Here is a 15,489-nt window from a genome sequence, read left to right on the forward strand (position 1 = left end):
ATCCACTTTGTGTCACACAAATTTATAAAACAAAGCATTACATACAGATAATACTTCCAAGAGGTCAGGAAGGCTGCAGTCAGCGTGCAACCGCTCCTTTAGCATGCGCAGGGTGAGGTGATTAAGGTAGTAGTACGACGCGATGTGCGCAGCGGTGGTTGGCGACAACGATACGCTATCCTAATGGGGAAAAAAATGAGGACCTTTAGCAAAGAAGATAACAACATTGACGATTACGGCAAAAAATAAATTAGAATTCAATAGCACCACGTGATCAGGCGAAGGAAGGGAGATCCACTTGTACCCCCCCCCCCCCCCCCCAGTATCCAGGCACCCCGATATCTCCACCCATACCCCAAAAGATATCACCGTATGCTTAACTCCCGAGTATCGGGACAGACCGACAATTCCGGCTCCGCCCAAACCGAAAGCCAGATCCACTTATTCGAAATCCGTGCCCAAATGTGAAAGTGGGGTGTTTACCTGGACAATAAAAAGATAGCTAGACGCCTACTTCTCCAATATCGGGACATACCGACAATAACAGGTAAACATAAATAGCCCCCAACTCCAAATACCCCTATGTTAAAGTTGGGTTTCTATCTCAACCACAAAAAGATAGACAGACGTATGCCCATCTCCCCAGTAGTGATACACCGATAATTCCAGATCCACAAAAACCTAAAGACACGCCACCCACTTAATCGAACTCCATACCCCTAACACTGTCATTCACGCCAAACCATGTTTAGTTAAAAAGGTTTTTCTTTGCCTGATAACTTGCCAAGTTTCTCATTGTGTTGAATCCTTACTAGTTAAATAATCACTTAGTAACATGTACAGCATAGTCTATTCAATTTTGTTCTTGGTTCTGTCACTCTTGGGAGAATGAGATTTAAACCAGTTTAATTAAACCACCTTTAAACTGGTTTAAGTGCTGGTGTGAATGCGGTATAAGTTAATATGGGGCTTCTACACAAACCACACAGAAAAAGACGTATACTAACCTCTCCAGTATTGAGACAGCCCGATAATTCCAGCTCCGCCGCAGCAGACTCTACTAGCCGGGACAGGTACTTATTAACGCTGTCATGGTCCGTGTCCTGCAAGTCGTAGTATGTCGGGTTCATGACCAGGCGACGGAAAAAGTACGTCCAGGTCATATAGTCCATGGCGTCCTGTTTGGACGTGATTGTGCCGGCCACTACCTCGGCGTTGAGATGGTCTGCTAGCACCTCCAGTAAACTGGAAAATGGTGTCGGTAGACAAATGATAGTAATGGTATTGGTGGACAAATGTTAGTGCTAGGTGCTACATCGGCATTGAAAGGTAAACTGTAAAATGATGTAGGTAGACAATAGCTAGAGTACCACCTAGACGTTAACATGGTCTGCTTGTACAACTCCAATGAACTAGCTCGACTAAATCATCATTTCCGACAATCATTACTTTTTAACCTTTATTCTACAGGGAATAGCTATTACTAATAGAAATGCTTGGGGGTGTGGCCAGGGGGACGGCTCAGGGGGAGCCCCCCCCCTTCCAGCAGGCAAAAATACAGTAAATCTATGATACATTACTACATTACTTAAATACAGGAACAATGCATAATCTGGGCCTTTTTAGGCCACCTCCTGTAATAAATCCTGGCTACGCCCCTGATGGTTTATAACCGCAGGCTTCCCAACCACGTCATAAGCATGACAATTTAACCATACCTCGACTCCACAGGAAAGGGCTCGTACAGGAACTTCTTATAAAAATGCTTTTTGACGTCATGCACTAAGATAACCGCTTTTCCCTGGTCATCGTACTGCGGGCGCCCGGCTCGTCCCATCATCTGCAGTACGTCAGTAATGGGGAAATCCACGTAGCGGCATTTCTTGCCGTCAAAGTACTCCGTGCCCTTGATGACCACGAGGTGGGCGGGGAAGTTGACACCCCAAGCCAATGTACTGGTGGCGATCAGGACCTAGCAGGGAGAGCGAATTGTGATCAGGAGTGTGTCAAAAGGCTACCAGAAAATCTGTTCACCGAAAATTTGTTTCCGACAACCTAGCTGTTTACACTGACGACCTCCTTTGTTTTCCGACAAGTTTATCACACTTAAAAGATCAAATTTACTTTCATTTTAATTTGAGCAACTCATATTATATGGAAACCGTGATAGGCGAATGAGTTGTTGGTTGATTGAAGCGAGTTGAGTAATCATTACGAGAGGATGATTCCATAACGGACATAATAATCAGGATCACAATCATCATCATCACAATTTTCATCGTCATCACATCAATAATCATTTGTCATTATCACCACTCCTATCACCATCATCAGTACCATCATCATCACCACCGTCATCATGAATACCGCCATCGCCATCGTCAACACCATCAGCATCACCATTATCATCATCTTCACAACCATCATTATCATCTCAATCGTCACCATCATAAACGTTTACTATCAGCATCAGCATCGCCATTATCATCATTTTCACAACCATCATTATCATCACCATCGTCACCTTCACCACCACCACCACCATGACCACCAACATTATCATCACCATCGTCACCATCATGAACGTTGACTGTAATCTGACCTGGATCTTCTGGTTGACAAAGAGCTCCTCCACGACACTCCTGTCTCTCTCGTGCAGGCCCGCATGATGGAGACCGATACCAAACGACAACACGAGCTTAAGGTTACTGTCTCGCACAGCGTGGAGGACTTGCTCCATCTATGGATCAATGTCAGTAATTAGTCATGGGGGTACAAGGTCGTAGAGTAGAGTAGAGAGTAGAGCCCCGCCCTGGACTAGCATTATTAATTTATTGTTAAAAAACCGATAACTGCGGCATGGACACTGATGTCCGGAGAGGTTAGGTTAAAAGAAGAAGATGTTGAAAACCAATATGTATGCGCCACCGAAAGCCAAATCTGAATACGATCTATTCGAACACATGCTTGAAAGGCCATATCGCGTCACGCAAAACCTACTTCCTCTTCCTGCATGTCACGTCACGTGATAGTAACCTCCTTTTTTGGGCGGTCACGTCACACAGTACTTACCTCCTCTCCTCCATTTCCGCCAGGTGATGTATACCCTCTCTCCACCATTTGACGTCACGTGATGATTACCTTTTCTTCCGGTAAGTGATGTCACGTGATTTTTACCTTCTCCCTCTGAAGGTGACGTCACGTGATGCTTACCTCTCCTTCCGGCATGAGACGTCACGTGATGCTTACCTCCTCCCTCTGAAGGTGACGCCACGTGATGCTTACCTCCTCTTCAGGCATGTGATTCTAAACTCTTCTTCAGGCATGAGACGTCACGTGATGCTTATCTTCACTTTCTTAATGTGACGTTACATGATGCTCACCTCCTTTTCCGGTAAGTGGCGTCACGTGATTCCTACCTCTTCTTCCAGTATGCGGTGTCACGTGATTTTGACCTTCACCCTCTGCATGTGACGTCGCGTGATGCTCACCTCCTCTTCAGGCATGTGCAGCCATTGCTTGGGGTCATCCTGGGCGGCCAGGAAGGCGATCAAGTCCAGGGCTGTTAGTCTGGTCTGTCTTCTGGACGAGACGAAGACGAGGGTGGGCTTGGTCGGAGAGTGAATCCGGATCGCCTCGAAAGTTGGCTTGTTCATAGTAGCCATACGAGGGCAGTAATGCTTGCCGGGAAATCCTGTGATGTGAACCTCAAGAGGAACAGGGCGAACTGAAGGTCGGAAGTTGAACATACCAGCCTTGGGGACGAAATAAGGTGGATAAGTGGATGTCACTGACTGACAGGCGTGAAATGCATGTTTGTATTCACATACAAATCTGTAAACAACATGTTACCAAGAGAACTTGATATGTTCAATGTGATAATCATAGCTACGCCACAAGGGATAGAGAGCACCACCATCTAGCTCTCCCCAAAACTCGAACTGAATTTTATAAAAAAAATCCCTGCAGGTTAATGGAGCCAAATTGTATAATATTTAGCCTGCAGGGGTGATCACTTCTAGGTCGCTTAGGTCGTTTAATTACCAAGCAAAAACAAAATAAAAAATAAAAATACTTTTCAAAGCATATTTTCAGGTTAGATTTAGGTGTTAATTTAAAAAAATTATGTTGTTTTTATATCTTTAAATTTTAAAATTGTAGCATATACACATTCTATTTTCTTTTAAATTTTGTTTTCCAGGTCACCCATTAATATCAGCTTTGCTGAAGATATTTAACTGGAAAAATATTTGTAAATAATAAATACAGTCGTTGATACCAGATAAGAAATCACTGAATACATCCAAGTACTAACCGATCCGATCCCGAGCCAATCCGCCAGGTCCCGAGCATTAGCGAGTGCAGTCGACAGGCCAACGACACGGACCTTCTTGTCGGTGTGTGAGGAGATGAAGTTAGTTCTTGATACGATCACCTCAAGGACAGGACCTCGCTCATCCCCCAGCAGGTGAATCTGGAACAGACAGGTTTAATACTGGTTACAAACAGGTTTGACCAGCCCCAACCTCACCTCAACATTGTTGGCTTCAACAATCAAGTGATTAGGCTAATTTGTGAGCTGCGACAGCTGCGTGGTACGGGCTTATAAAACAAGGGGTAGACCTGAGACAGCTACGTGGTACAAGGGGTAAAGCTGGTGACTTGATGTTTGTTGTTTTAGGAAAAGCACCAAGCCACTCCCTTCTTCCCCAATCTCACAGCATCGAACTGCATCAGGTGAATAATCATGTCTTCATTTTCCTACTCAAACCAGTCCACATACAAAGTCCATAGGGTCGACCACAAAGATAACTAGTATGAGATCTGCCAGCTCTGACTGACGCTCAGCCCAACAAACCAGTTGCATACTAGTTTTACAGGTTAAAGAATCTACCTCTTTAATAATAACCAGATTGACTTGTTTGACATAGCTAAGCGTCTGCCAGCTCTGACTGATCCCAGCCCGACAAGCCAGTTGCATACTAGTTTTACATGTTTAAATATCTACTTCGTCAATAGTGAGCAGATTGAATTGTTTGACATAGCTACGCGTCTGCCAGCTCTGACTGATCCCAGCCCGACAAACAAATTGCATACTAGTTTTACAGTTTTAAGTATCTACCTCGTCAATAATAAGCAGATTGACTTGTTTGACGTAGCTACGCGTCTGCCAGCTTCGACTGATGCCGTCCCACTTCTCCGGTGTCGTCACGATGAGGTCAGCCTGGCTAATGGAACGCGAGTCTGGTGTGACGTCACCCGTCAGTTCTATCACCCTGGCAACGGAATTATCTCATTATCCCATGATAAGGTTATTGCTTGCAGCGTACTCGGGAAGCAATTAAATGTAATTGTCCATTTCTTGGATGCAGTTTTTGTGCGTTAAACTGAAGAAAAATGGTATATAAGAAAACAAATCTCAGTTCTGGAATAAAAAACGTACCTTTTGCCTAGCTTTCGTCCAAATCGCACTTTCCAGTCATCCATGCGCTCCCTCACGAGGGCCTTCAGAGGCGCAATGTAAACAGCCTGTAAAAGGACAAAACAATTCATCTGACCTTTGATTCTTTAAAATAAAACCTCCCACATGATATGCTACCCAAAGGCCGGTTCCTAGATGGCAGGTTAGCCTTAACACACGGATAAATCGGCTATCCCGACATTTAATTGTACAAAAAGCGCATCCATCCCTGACTTAGCGTTAGCATGCTTTCTAGGAATCCGGCCCAGTACTTCTAGTGCCTCGGTCATTACTCGGCATAGAAGTAATTTGAGATGTGCCTCGTTATTATGAGGGCATGACTGGGTACTGGGTTCGGGAGTGACTCGATACTATTCGGGTGTGACTCGATACTATTCGGGAGTGACTCGATACAATTCGGGAGTGACTCGGTACAATTCGGGAGTGACTCGGTACAATTCGGGAGTGACTTGGTACTATTTGGGAGTGACACGGTACAATTCGGGAGTGACTCGATACAATTCGGGAGTGACTCGTTACAATTCGGGAGTGTATCGGTACGATTTGGGAGTGACTAGGTACAATTCGGGAGTGACTCGGTACAATCCGGTAGTGACTCGTTACAATTTGGGAAGTGACTAGGTACTATTCGGGAGTGACTCGGTACAATTCGGGAGTGACTCGATACAATTCGGCAGTGAATAAGTACAATTCTGGAGTGACTAGACACAATTCGGCAGTGAATAAGTACAATTCAGGAGTGACTCGTTACAATTCGGGGAGTGACTCGTTACAATTCGGGGAGTGACTAGGTACAATTCGGGGAGTGACTCGGTACTATTCGAGAGTAACTCGAGTTCGTATTATTTGGGAGTGACACGGTATTATTCCGGAGTGACTTGGTACTATTCGGCAGTGACCCGGTACTATTCGGCAGTGACTCGGTACTATTCGGCAGTGACTCGGTACTATTCGGCAGTGACCCGGTACCATTCGTGTGCATTTAACTGTTTATGCATACCTTTGCACCAGGATACTTGTCGAACAACCTGAATATAGCAAGCTCGGCGATGATGGTCTTGCCTGAGCCGGTGGGCGCCCCTAGCAGCACATTGTGGTCAGAGTTGTACACGGTGTGGAAAACCTAAAGGAATAGTGTATATATGGTAAATTTCAACTGCGTCATTATAAATGCCAATTTGGACCTTAGCAACAATGACGAAAACGTGGACGAAGACGGCAGAAAACAATGAAACGGGATTATGAATAGCAGCAGGTAAAAAGGCGTTCTGATAAATTTCAGTTGATGCTGTATTGCGTGATTTCAAGTTGTGTCGCGTGATGTCACGGCCGTCTTACGTGGCCATACGTATCTGTACGAGGATTGGGTGCGTGGCTAGCTTTGTTGCGTGACGCAATGGCGTTGTATTGCGTTATTCCAAGCAATGTTGCGTGACGTCACAATGCTGTATTACGCAACCATATGTTGCGTGACGCCATGGTGCTGTATTGCGTGATTTCAATTAATGTTGCGTGACGTCACGGTATAGTATGGAATCACGGGTGGCCCTCTCAACCCTGAATTTCACTTGTTGGACGTATGTGAGCTTACTAGAAGCTCGTGTTCCTCAGTTCCAAGATGGGTCATTATTAATACATTAGGATTTTAAATGTGAAGCGCTTAGAACATGGTTGATATAAGCGCTACATAAATGTCAATTGAATTAATTAATTTAATTATTACGCGACCATACAGTGCCTGTATCTGTACGGGGTTATGTTGCGTGACGCCATGGTGCTGTATTGCGATGATTTTTAGTAGTGTTGCGTGACGTCACGGTGCAGTATTGCGTGACAATACAGTACCTGCATCTGCACGGGGTAGTGTGCGTGACGCCACGGTGTAATGTTTGAATTCAAGTAGTGTTGTGTGACGTCACGGTGTAGTATTACGTGACAATACAGTACCTGTATCTGCACGGGGTTGTGTTGCGTGACCTAATGTTGCAGCATCGCGTGATTTCAAGTAGCATTGCGTGACATCACGGTGTAGTATTACGTGACCATACCTGTGTCTGCACAGGGTTGAAGTGCGTAAACTTGTAGAGCAGCTCGTAGCTGACATTGTGTAGCGCGCTGATGGGCAAGGGCTGTAGGTCTAGTAGCTCAGTGTGCGGTGGATGTCTCTCCGGGAGGATCAAGTGCTGGAAGGAGATAGCGCACACAGTCTCCGCCCCAAGCCACCGGTCAGACACTGCGTGTACGTAGTACTGAGGGGGGAGGGGTTCGAAGATAGGGATGGTGAATACGAGACTCTGGGGCTCCTCTGATAAGACCTGACAAGGAAATAAAAAAGCGTATAAGGAAAGACAATGACATGCGGTGGCACACAACAATGGGGATACAATGCGTCACGTACATCTTGGCCTTTTATCCCCCATCTTATCTCCGCCAAATCAAGGCGTATAAAATCTGACTTATCTAGAATGAGACCGATTGCGCCCTGGAAACCAAAGAAGGTTTTCAGCCCAAGGCTAATAAAATCTGCTTGACTATCTCTGAAATTAAATTAACCGTACTGGAAAAAACTCCATTTCACTGCTAAAGCATCAAATAATAAATGTGAATTAAATTTCCATCATCATTCCAGATCATTTTAACGAAGCTGCCTACAGTTTTCAAGTAGCTATAGCGCTCATGTTTAAAGGGTCACAGTTTGCGCAAAGCTTGGAAGATTAAGTCCAATTTGTCAAGTGAAGGATTGAATTTTCGAAAATATGTGAAAGGTTGTTATTTGAGTTACCACAGCTGCCAAGAAATGGATAAAATTCTTTCCTAACCATACCCCTTTGACAAAATTAAGACGTCTCCACATATTTAAAACAACGGTGTTACGCCAGTCGAATCCAGATCCCCTGTTTACCAAGTCCCGAGTCCGTGTTTATCGAATCCAGATCCCATGTTTACAAAATCTCGAGTCCATGTTCACCGAATCCCGAGTCCATGTTTACCGAATCCATATCCATCATTTACCAAATAGCCGCCGCTTACCTGCTTTTTCTGCAGTAACAGGTACTCGGAATGATAGATGTGAGAGTTCTCCGGGTCCTCGACCCAGATCCACCACGGCTCACTGCTGCCATGAGCCCGGTCATTCCACTCGAACTCAGCGGTAATCGTAAGGCGCACGCGCAGAACTGTTCGTGTGATTGGCTGAATGCTCGCTGCTATGGAAATGGCGGGAAAACGATTGACGCAGCTCTTAACGGTATGCCCCATACGCACGTGGTGGACCAGGTGACCTGAGATCATAATGAAAGGGTGTATAATGTGAGATACGAACACATAATCAAGGGGTGTATAATGTGAGATACGAACACATAATCAAGGGGTGTATAATGTGAGATACGAACACATAATCAAGGGGTGTATAATGTGAGATACGAACACATAATCAAGGGGTGTATAATGTGAGATACGAACACATAATCAAGGGGTGTATAGTGTGAGATACGAACACATAATCAAGGGGTGTATAATGTGAGATACGAACACATAATCAAGGGGTGTATAGTGTGAGATACGAACACATAATCAAGGGGTGTATAGTGTGAGATACGAACACATAATCAAGGGGTGTATGATGTGAGATACGAACACATAATCAAGGGGTGTATAATGTGAGATACGAACACATAATCAAGGGGTGTATAATGTGAGATACGAACACATAATCAAGGGGTGTATAGTGTGAGATACGAACACATAATCAAGGGGTGTATAATGTGAGATACGAACACATAATCAAGGGGTGTATAGTGTGAGATACGAACACATACTCAAGGAGTGTATAGTGTGAGATACGAACACATAATCAAGGGGTGTATGATGTGAGATACGAACACATAATCAAGGGGTGTATAATGTGAGATACGAACACATAATCAAGGGGTGTATAATGTGAGACACGAACACATAATCAAGGGGTGTATAGTGTGAGATACGAACACATAATCAAGGGGTGTATAATGTGAGATACGAACACATAATCAAGGGGTGTATAGTGTGAGATACGAACACATAATCAAGGGGTGTATAATGTGAGATACGAACACATAATCAAGGGGTGTATAGTGTGAGATACGAACACATAATCAAGGGGTGTATAGTGTGAGATACGAACACATAATCAAGGGGTGTATGATGTGAGATACGAACACATAATCAAGGGGTGTATAATGTGAGACACGAACACATAATCAAGGGGTGTATAATGTGAGATACGAACACATAATCAAGGGGTGTATGATGTGAGATACGAACACATAATCAAGGGGTGTATAATGTGAGATACGAACCCAAAATTAAAGGTTGTATAATGTGAGATACGAACACATAATCAAGGGGTGTAGAGTGTGAGATACGAACACATGATCAGGGATGTATGGTGTGAGATAGGAACTTAAGATCAGGGGTGAATAGTGTCGAATACCGTCGGCGGAGGGGGCGGGAGAGAAGAGATAATAGGGAGAAGACGTCTTCTCACTCCTTTCCCTTCTCTCCACCCCCCCCCCCCCCCTTCCACCGCCCTTTTCAACCGGGACGCCCTGGGTTTCAGAGGATGAAGACATGTGGAGTCTGCTATTTTCCTACCTATTTCCTCAGGCACCATATCTCGTAGTTTTTCTAATGAAGCTTTACGTCCTTCTAGTTTATTGAGAATCTCGGGGCTTAAGGTGGTGAACTGTTTCAGCGGATGCTCCTCTGGCCATAGCCTCTTTTCGATGCATTTACTCAGCGTCAGTAGCCTGTTTGCTAACACAGGGTACCCACGCCTCAGAGCAATCTCGAATAATCCTCGAATCAGACGAGCGCCGTTCTGGAGGTAAAGAGAGCAGTATTTAATAATAACATTTATAATTTATACCGCGCAATTTTTTTAAATTGAAATGTCAAAATATTTCAATATGTTCAAATGCACAAGGAGAGGTACAGAGCTTGAAAAGGGCAGCTTCATGGTAAGAGCTTTGCAATAGCTCTCCGGCCCTGACACAAAGAATTTCAGCCAAATTCTAATATTGAGCCTTTGATATTATGTGGGAGACCTGAATTTAAAAATTCAAAGGAAATGACCACAAACTGTTAATAAACATAGTTTTCAATAAATTATTGCATATTATTTTACGAAGGCATTGACAGCTTAAAGTTTAAATGCTTGTAGACAATTAAAAGCCTAAAATAAACAGTGACCCAAGACATGCGCAGTACCTGACGCTGCCCCTTTAAAAGGTTTTTTATTTGATTTGCGTAAGAAGTTGTTGCCTTGTTTTAAATATTTGAAACAAATAATTCCACACATCTTCCCACAACTCTTAGCGGTGCGCGCGTGGAACTGAGGATAATTTTGACGCCTCGTTTTCACGCGCACGTCGCAAAGAGTTGTGTGGAGAGGTGGGGAGGGTGAACATAACTAAATCCTGCGAAAGCACAGGTAAGTACCTTTATCCATGAAGTTTAAGATAATCAGGTTATTTTGTGTTACGGTTTTCACCTGCGCGACGTAGCCGAGGTCGGATACGAGGGAGAATGACTCTACCCTGCCACGGCTTATGTAGGTCTGCAGAAGAATGTTCACTTTGCCATAAGTATTCTCCACCCCTCCCTTGACGGGGATGACGACACAGTCCTCGTGGAGATGCTCCTCCAGCTCCGACAGCTCGTCCTCGCGCACCTGTCACGCAACACATGGTAAGGTCATGCTATACCCAAACGATCAGGTCACACAACAAAGCTACTGTTCAGTTGCGCAGTTCTTAAAATAGTCAGGGGGCAGATATAGGAAAATTCAGGTTTCGCTCAACCCTCACCACAGAAAACATATAAAGCTGAATCTTGTAGAACGAAACCCTTGAACAATGCTAGCAAATATATAGTGTCAATAAAAAGATATGTGTTTTATTGCGTCACTCGTTGTCCTGCTTATTAACGAGTACGAAGTAGAAAACATAAATACGATAAGGAAAGGGAACATTTTCCTTATAACGTTTCCTGATAAGTGACGTAAATCAGGGGCGGATACAGGGTGGTGGATTGGGTGGATATCCACCCCCCCCTTTTTGAGTAGAAAAATTGAAAAATCACTTTGTTTAAAAAAATATATGTGCGATGGACAGGAGGAACTGTCCATGTTCCTTCGCCTGCTTGACTTTGCTGTCGCGACATATCCAATTCAGCGTAAAGTATTGTTAGATCCATGTGACCTACCATGTGAAGTACCACAGAATCAGTTATAAGCCGTCTAGCCGGCCATTATCCACCCCCTATTTTGAAATTCTGGATCCACCCCTGTAAATTAATATGTCACAGACCCAGATATCAGGCACATGTCTCAGGCCCTACCTTAATTTGCTCAAATTCGCCAGCGTGTGACAACATCTCCAGGATTTCTGGCATTGCAAGGTCTGGACGGAACCTCTCGTTGAATTCCTACACAGGAAATCACACATTAAAGGTGTGAACAAATAAAAGCTCAGCACAACCACCACAAGTGGCGCGATAGCTCAGTGATACGGGCTTCGCTTCTCAAGCAAGAGGGCGGGGGTCCGAACCCTGGTCAGATCAACTGATCAAGGATTTTTTTCAGAGGTGTAAATAGACTTGGCTCTCTACACTGGTGACTGTGAATCCCTCATCTTCTTGGATAAGGACGTTAAGCCGGAGGTCCCGTCACTCATCGCACATCATTAACCTGTATTGGGAGACGTAAAAGAACCGCTGGGGACGCTGGCTCGTGGTACCATCTTCAGTGACAATGCTTACAAACTAACTCACTCATGATTGTAAACTGCGTGGAGCAGTCCGTATCTACACACTGACGAGTGTGAGCATTTGATCATTTCGTTTGTTAAAGTGCGCTATACAAATGACAAACATTTTAGCGAATGCTAAGAAACCTAGATCAAACTTAAGGCTATATTTTTTTTATGACTCCCTCATTATCAAACAAATCTGTCATCTTTTGTACAGTATGGTTTTAATGCTGTACAAAAAGTCAAAACAGCGACCGAAACCGATGTAAGCTATTCGTACCTTTACTCGAACGATTCAACACTGAGATTTTGTTTGTTCTCGCCAGAACACGCGCATGCGCATACGTTATTAAGCACTGTCCGATAACATTATACTTGATGCAACACGGATGCGCGGTAGGTAATTCCTTATTTCCTAAAAAAATATCATACTTAATAAAGGAGTCGCCGTGTTAGTGAAGTTGGCTGGTCCTTACCTCGATAGTATCGAACTCGATGTAGAAGTGACTGGTCGTGTTATCAAGGTCGGCTGGTCCTTACCTCAATAGTATCGAACTCGATGTAGAAGTTTCTGGTCGTGTTATCGAGGTCGGCTGATCCTTACCTCAATAGTATTGAACTCGATGTAGAAGTTACTAGTTGTGTTATCAAGGTCGGCTGGTCCTAACCTTAATAGTATCGAACTCGATGTAGAAATTTCTGTTTGTGTTATCAAGGTCGGCTGGTCCTTACCTCAATAGTATCGAACTCGATGTAGAAGTGACTGGTCGTGTTATCGAGGTCGGCTGGTCCTTACCTCAATAGTATCGAACTCGATGTAGAAGTAACTAGTCGTGCTATCGAGGTCAGCTGGTCCTTACCTCAATAGTATCGAACTCGATGTAGAAGTTACTAGTTGTGTTATCGAGGTCGGCTGGTTTTTACCTCATTGGTATCGTACTCGATATAGAAGTGACTGCTCGTGGTCTCAAGGTCGCCTGGTCCTTACCTCTATAGTATCGTACTTGATATAGAAGTGACTGGCCGTTCTACCGAGGTCGGTGGCTGACAAGTAGCCTTGCTCCTCTGCAAATCTGATCATACGGGCCTTGTCCAGTTTACGAGCAGTCGACACTATCAGCTGCCGTCTGTAATTCTCGAGTGTCGGGTCATCCTTGAAAATAACAGAATGTTCAACAGGTGAATTTCTCTCATTTGGACGAGTTAGGCCTAGATTAAGCGGCCCACCAGATTCGCAACACCCTGATGCTCTAGAAAACGTTAGACAGGTTTATTGCACAGGAAATTGAGTCCATGAGGTGGTTTATTGTCGTTTTGTGGGACCGGTCTATGGTCGGACAGAACGAAGCAGAACGGCACGACGCCTGGACATGCGACTCTGGTGCCTTGTTAAATCTAGGCGTTAGATTCTTTATAGGCAAGGCAATCAAAACGTTGGATTTTTTCATACTAGCAAATACCAAGTTTGAAAGACTATTGCAATATTACGGTCGGGCTTGGTAAATGAAGAGTGAAACTTTGTTTCTAGATTAATATTTCAAAGTTTCATTACATAATTCATGTTGCTATGTTGGATGAAAAAGGTTTGGCCGAATTGGCCTATTTCTGTCAAACCCTCAAAAACCCTCTGCAGTCGGTATTACCCAAGTGATGGGGCTAAAACTGTGATTCGAATATGTTAGGAAAAAGGTATAATTATGCGATGAATCTGCGATTTATTCTTAAAATATACAGTTTATATAGCGCGCAGAACCAAATGCTAAGACAGGTACTCATGATTCAAGTTGAACTAGTTTGAATATGAGTTTCACGAATGATCAAACTTGATCAAACTTTAAATGATTCAGTTTAAACTTGTTTCTTCAAATTTTACCAGCCTTGAAAAAAATACAGAACAAAAGTGAAGAAAGTTAATACAACGAACCTCTTTATCCTTGTGAGGAATTCCATAGACTAGAGGGTTCTTGATCATTCGTATGTACAGGTAAGAGTAGCTCAGCCATTCCACCGCTTCGTTTACATTAGTAACAGTACCAAGACAAATCTACAAGACAATGTATTACTTGAATGCGGCCTAGAAAGTCAAGTCTGAAAAAAAGGGGTGATCATGGGATGTATAATAATCGTGTAGGGTCGAATAGTTATTCCACCGCTTCGTTTACATTAGTAACAGTACCAAGACAAATCTACAAGACAATGTATTAGTTGAATGCGGCCTAGAAAGTCAAGTCTAAAAAAAAAGGTTGATCATGGGATGTATACTAATCGTGTAGGGTCGAATAGTTATTCCACCGCTTCGTTTACATTAGTAACAGTACCAAGACAAATCTACAAGACAATGTATTAGTTGAATGCGGCCTAGAAAGTCAAGTCTGAAAAAGGGGTGATCATGGGATGTATACTAATCGTGTAGGGTCGAATAGTTATTCCACCGCTTCGTTTACATCAGTAACAGTACCAAGACAAATCTACAAGACAATGTATTATTAGTTTGGTGCGGCCCAAAATAGAAAGATGATCGGATGTACTGATTGAGTAGGGGTACCATACCAACGAGAGTTGAAGGGAGAAGGAAATAAATAGGGATAATTCGAGTAAAGTACAGGAGGTGATAAACGAGGGAGAATGACACAGCAAGCACTGCGACAAAGTAAAAACGCTCAGACAATTCAAAGAGTGAACTTGGCGACATGGAAAAACATAGCGTGGGCAGGTGGTAGAGCAAAATAAAACCGAGAAGAAACATGACACACGGCACAAAGATTCCGAATATTACCTCTGCATTAAGACTGTCAGTTAAGCTAGCGGTCAGCGTACTCTCGATTGGAGCCTGCCTGGTCAGCAGTGATAAGTAATGTGACAGTCTGTCATGCGCAGTGATGATTGTCCCTTCACCGAACTTGTCGAACTGCGGCCGACCAGCACGTCCAAAGATCTGTAGAACATCCAGGATGCCAAGATCCACGAACGAGCCCTTCTTTGCATCGTACACCTCTGTACCCTGTAAAAAGATAGAAAACTCATTTGATACACCCTTTTTTATAAGACTTTATAAAGAACGCCCAGCCTAAGATTTCATCAAATTCTCAGAACATGCTTAGAACATGTCGAGACAGTAACAAAATAGTATTTTGTTAGCATGTGGCTGTTATTGTTGTTATTGATCATGTGTGTAATTTTCTTTCTAGAATAATAGATATAAAATACCAACAAATGATA

The 15,489-nt window shown here is 43.6% G+C and overlaps 1 protein-coding gene across 1 annotated transcript in view; it reads right to left on the reverse strand.

The window, feature by feature from the left end:
- LOC5518846 (activating signal cointegrator 1 complex subunit 3) overlaps window positions 1–15,489 on the reverse strand; it is a 35,554-nt gene that overhangs the window by 4,104 nt on the left and 15,961 nt on the right. Inside the window, exons 13-29 of the mRNA XM_032363480.2 lie at window positions 15,047–15,271; window positions 14,195–14,314; window positions 13,259–13,423; window positions 11,861–11,947; window positions 11,013–11,192; window positions 10,115–10,340; window positions 8,513–8,763; window positions 7,531–7,797; window positions 6,483–6,605; window positions 5,444–5,529; window positions 5,123–5,276; window positions 4,316–4,474; window positions 3,492–3,755; window positions 2,603–2,740; window positions 1,719–1,972; window positions 1,008–1,245; window positions 46–180 (exon numbers count right to left, since the gene is read on the reverse strand). Coding sequence (XP_032219371.1) covers window positions 46–180; window positions 1,008–1,245; window positions 1,719–1,972; window positions 2,603–2,740; window positions 3,492–3,755; window positions 4,316–4,474; window positions 5,123–5,276; window positions 5,444–5,529; window positions 6,483–6,605; window positions 7,531–7,797; window positions 8,513–8,763; window positions 10,115–10,340; window positions 11,013–11,192; window positions 11,861–11,947; window positions 13,259–13,423; window positions 14,195–14,314; window positions 15,047–15,271 — 3,072 coding nt within the window. The remainder of the gene's footprint in view (window positions 1–45; window positions 181–1,007; window positions 1,246–1,718; window positions 1,973–2,602; window positions 2,741–3,491; window positions 3,756–4,315; window positions 4,475–5,122; window positions 5,277–5,443; window positions 5,530–6,482; window positions 6,606–7,530; window positions 7,798–8,512; window positions 8,764–10,114; window positions 10,341–11,012; window positions 11,193–11,860; window positions 11,948–13,258; window positions 13,424–14,194; window positions 14,315–15,046; window positions 15,272–15,489) is intronic.

The sequence above is a fragment of the Nematostella vectensis genome, chromosome 14, assembly GCF_932526225.1.
Source record: "Nematostella vectensis chromosome 14, jaNemVect1.1, whole genome shotgun sequence".
NCBI lineage: Eukaryota > Metazoa > Cnidaria > Anthozoa > Actiniaria > Edwardsiidae > Nematostella > Nematostella vectensis.